Source organism: Oratosquilla oratoria, chromosome 10, assembly GCF_046742065.1.
Source record: "Oratosquilla oratoria isolate Oo_2021 chromosome 10, ASM4674206v1, whole genome shotgun sequence".
In the NCBI taxonomy this organism is placed as follows: Eukaryota; Metazoa; Arthropoda; class Malacostraca; order Stomatopoda; family Squillidae; genus Oratosquilla; species Oratosquilla oratoria.
Window position 1 is genome coordinate 68,854,541 of NC_134786.1, and position 4,985 is coordinate 68,859,525.

The window sequence follows — 4,985 nt, forward strand, 5'->3', positions numbered from 1 at the left end:
GGGAGCGAACAATATCCTGGCGGATACATTGTCTCGTCTTCCTTCTCCAACATGAGTCAATCCAAGGATCGCCTCATGTCTTGAAGGGGGAGGGTGTTACCATAGTCACCCCCTGGTGCTAATTACGTTCTCTATTTTTCCAAATGCTGGTGCCCAGGATGCCCAGCTTTGTTTATATACGGACGCGAATTCGCGGTCTGATATTAAAGTGTTTTGGATAAAATGTGTCTAGAGATACGTTTATACTTTTGAGATCTACGGTGCTCTAGTTACGTAAGAATTTATAGAAATACGTATTGTAATTGCTTTTGATGTATGATCCATGTACGATGTGTATTTTACAATATTGAATGTATTGTTAGGATGACGCCAAGAGTATTGGAACCATGGTGCCAACTCAAACGCGAAAACAAGGGAGGCATTGTTCCCCCTCTCTCTTTCTGTGTATAAAGCAAGGCGGACGTGCAAGTCCTTTCGTGGGTATAAAATGGTAGGGAAAATAAGAATCGGGAGAATTAAGGAGGATAAATAATGGTGAAATACACAGAGGGAGAGGAGCAATGATTTCTGGTGAGTTATGACTGCATATCTTGGTAGGATGTATGTTATTTGAGATGATTAGCAAGGATCCAATTTTCATGTGTTTGTAGGAGCAGAACTTGTTGAAGTGGTTAGACAGAGATGATATAATTTGTGTGTGGTTGTAGAATTGTGATGACAATAGAAATTGGTATGTAATTGCATGGAATGCAATGTGATGACTATGTTGATGTAGAGGCAGTAGCTCAACTGAGTAGCAGTGGAAATATTGAATAATTACCTCATATGATTAGGATGTACTGGATTCCGAGATACAATGATAAATGCATTCATGTAGCTCTGTACTGATAGGTTTATTCAATATAGGTGTAGAGAAAATTACCTACTATCTTTTTATAACCTCCAATTTTATATGATGACTAATGTGGGATGATGATTTTCCTAACTGAGAGGGAATAAGATATATTTACAGAAGGAAGTGTAAAGAAGGAAATGAAATAGATATCCGTTTATTGTCGCTCCACCTTTAAGGGATGAGGCAAGATCTGTTGTTGTCCTCCTTAGGTCCTTTATTTACTAACTGATTGCTTTAAGGTTAGAGGTGGTAACGTGACACTTTTCAATTCACACAGGTACAAATACTCACAGAATATATGTATAATAAATTGGAAAGCACTGGTTGATTTAAGCCGCTTTAGAATGCTATTGAACTTCCTTATCAGCTCTATGGAGAGAGAAAAGCCTCCGAAGTCTTTGAAGCGTCAGCAGAGTGAGTCTGTTGTAAATAGTGGGAGCAAACGTATATAAACCGAAGTCTGTATTGGGCAAGGTCCATGTGGTATTGGGGAACGTGGATAAGTCTAGGTAGAAACTCGTGGGAAGCTCTGAGGTTTATTTGATGTGCACTCAAGAATCAGAATTAATCAAATAAGCAGGACTGAACGGGGACACCAGTTTTTTTTAGGTTAGGTTAGTTTAGGTTTAGGTTTTTTTTTTTTTTTTGCGGGCTATGGTGGAACCTGCCGCTGGTCTGGGATGGCTATTTTAGCGCTGCCTAGGGGCGTCGTTTTTCTATCGGGGTGGCGGAGTTACGCGCACCACCCTCAGCAGCGTACCCAGGTGTCCTTGCGCTGTTCGGAGGAATTCTGAAAGGGTTCAGTGTTTCGAGTTGAAGTAGACTAAGAAGAGAATACATGTACAGTAAGTATACATTGGAAAACATCTTAGGATGAATGAGCACAGACACAAAAACGTGTGAAATCAGTCACATGTGCGAGATTACACACGCGCGCGCGCACACACACACATATTACCAATAGATCGGTCATACATGAGTTCTGAGCTCTCATTCGGGAGGATAGCAGCTGTCGATCACGAGTCCAGCACGTGATCCAGGACCATGATGAATTTCACTCATTTCTTCTGTGAGGAGTTTATATTGATTAGCCTCTCAATCACATGGGATCACCGTCAGGTGAGGTAACTGCTTCTCTGGATGTAGGGATGTGTTTTGGTTCACATACGTAGATGACTGCCTGGTCATCACTGACGAAAAAAATTGTAAATCATAACCGACACCACAGGTTGGCTTAACAAGTTGTATTAAATCATTTGAAAAGAGAAGGGTCAAAATAAAAAAGGAAAACTTGTAAAGTAGTGGATTTATTTAAATCAAAGGTATGTAAAATAGTTACACATCAATCAGTGGTTAAGGAGTAACATAATATCTTCGAAGTGCAGAGCTCAATTAGACAATTTTGAACGACAATACAAGCCCAGACTACCCAATGAAGTGCGCGGTTCAGCGTTATTCTACAAATGAACCTTACAGATGCGTAACAGGCATCGCACAGATCACGGTCTCTCTCCTGTATGCCATCTTATGAAGGTTTAATCGTCTCCTCTTCACTTGGGAGAAGGTGCTTCGCACAGGCCACATTGTAATGTCATAATATGCGTTCAGATATTCTTTTTCCTGAAAATGTTGCATCGCACAGGTCAAAATAGAAAATCGTCTCGTATGTACGAGTAAACATATTTTGTATGACAAAAGTCACACTGGAAAGATCACGCTCCGGTGGGTCATGATATGCCTTTTCAGTTTACTCTTCGATGAGACAATTGCCTTACACTATAAGTGTCTCCCCCGTGTCATCACATGTGCTTTGGCATATCTTGCCTGTGAAAGGCACCTCACACGTTGCAGCTGTACGGTTTCTCATTGGTGTGGATCCTCACATGCTTTTTGAAGAGAGCCTTCCGTGAGAAAGCTGCATCACACAGGTCACATCTGTATTGTTTTGTATCCTCCATGAATCATCACATGCATTTTTAGAGTACCCTTCCGTGAGAAAGCTGCATCACAGCCCACATGGGTTTTCTCCTGTGTGGGTCATCACATGTTGTCTGAGAGCACCCTTCCTTGCGAAGGCGCCATCACACAGGTCACAGCTGTATGTTTTTTTCTCCTGTGTGGATCATCACATGAATTTTGAGAGTATCCTTTCGTGAGAAAGCTGCATCACACAGGTCACAGATATATGGCTTTTCTCCAGTGTGGATCCACTCATGCCTTTTGAGATCAGTCTTCTGTGAGAAGGCCGCATCACACAGGTCACAATTGTATGGTCTTTCTCCTGTGTGGATCATCATATGCATTTTGAGATGAGTCTTCTGTGAGAAGGCGGCATCACACATGTCACAGATATATGGATTTTCTCCAGTGTGGATCCACTCATGTCTTTTGAGATCAGTCTTCTGTGAGAAGGCCGCATCACAAAGGTCACAATTGTATGGTCTTTCTCCTGTGTGGATCATCATATGCATTTTGAGATGAGTCTTCTGTGAGAAGGCGGCATCACACAGGTCACAGCTGTATGGCTTTTCTCCGGTGTGGATCCTCTCATGCCTTTTGAGATCAGTCTTCTGTGAGAAGGCCGCATCACACAGGTCACAATTGTATGGTTTTTCTCCTGTGTGGATCATCATATGCATTTTGAGATGAGTCTTCTGTGAGAAGGCGGCATCACACAGGTCACAGCTGTATGGCTTTTCTCCGGTGTGGATCCTCTCATGCCTTTTGAGATCAGTCTTCTGTGAGAAGGCCGCATCACACAGGTCACAGATATATGGCTTTTCTCCAGTGTGGATCCACTCATGCCTTTTGAGATTTGTCTTCTGTGAGAAGGCGGCATCACACAGGTCACAGCTGTATGGCTTTTCTCCGGTGTGGATCCTCTCATGCCTTTTGAGATCAGTCTTCTGTGAGAAGGCGGCATCACACAGGTCACAGCTGTATGGCTTTTCTCCGGTGTGGATCCTCTCATGCCTTTTGAGATCAGTCTTCTGTGAGAAGGCGGCATCACACAGGTCACAATTGTATGGTTTTTCTCCTGTGTGGATCATCATATGCATTTTGAGATGAGCCTTCCTACGGAAGGCTTTATCACACAGGTCACAGATATATGGCTTTTCATCAGTGTGGATCCTCTCGTGTTTTTTGAGATAAGTCTTCTGTGAGAAGGCGGCATCACACAGATCACAACTGTATGGTTTTTCTCGTGTGTGGATTATCATATGCATTTTCAGATGAGCCTTCCTACGGAAGGCTTTATCACACAGGTCACAGATATATGGCTTTTCATCAGTGTGGATCCTCTCGTGTTTTTTGAGATAAGTCTTCTGGGAGAAGGCGGCATCACACAGATCACAGGTGTATGTTTTTTCTCCTGTGTGAGTCATCACATGCCGTTTGAGATCACCCTTCCGCACGAAGGCGGCATCACACAGGTCACAGCTGTATGGTTTTTCTCCTGTGTGGTGGCTCCTCAAATGTATTTGGAGTTCATCATTCCGTAAGAAAGCGGCATTACACAAATCACACCTGTATATTTTTTCTCTTGCATGGGCCATTGTCTACCTTGCGAGACAACAATGACAGGGGGATGTATCTCGGTGGCGTATTGACGTTCGCCAGTAACCTGCCAAAAGAAAATAAGTGATATCTTCTGTCACATTATATTTTCTAAGAATTCAGTTCCAACTACTTTTCTTCATGAGAATACAATATTATAAGGACGGAAGGTTCATGAGTAGGTCAATTTGTAAGCAGAGGGATGTGTATTTCTATCTAGTTGCCGACAGTGGACCAGCATCTTTAAGGACAATATCTCTCAGAGATTGAAGATCATAGAGGGACAAAATGGAAGGTAACAAGCGCCGGTTGATTAATAGAATATCAGGGTTGTGGTATGTGCCAGAAGCAGCTGGCACATACACGATTTCTTACACGCCTGGCTATATAATACATACTACATTGTTGATGATATCAATAGTGTCCTGAGAAAATTGCTTCAAACTCGTTACAAGCCATTGCATCGCAGACTGACTCAATGAGTATTTTTTATAGATATATGTAATGCTTTATGAACTGTTTAAGCTAAAGT

At 42.3% G+C, this 4,985-nt stretch overlaps 1 protein-coding gene across 1 annotated transcript; it reads right to left on the reverse strand.

Moving 5' to 3' along the window:
- Positions 1 to 1,994: 1,994 nt before the first annotated feature.
- Positions 1,995 to 4,452, reverse strand: LOC143028958 (uncharacterized). Its single transcript, XM_076191308.1, has 3 exons — positions 3,113 to 4,452; positions 2,738 to 2,830; positions 1,995 to 2,085 (listed from the first exon to the last, which is right to left on the reverse strand). Exons 1-3 carry the CDS (start codon positions 4,450 to 4,452, stop codon positions 1,995 to 1,997), a joined length of 1,524 nt encoding a protein of 507 aa, XP_076047423.1.
- Between the last annotated feature and the right edge of the window lie 533 nt (positions 4,453 to 4,985).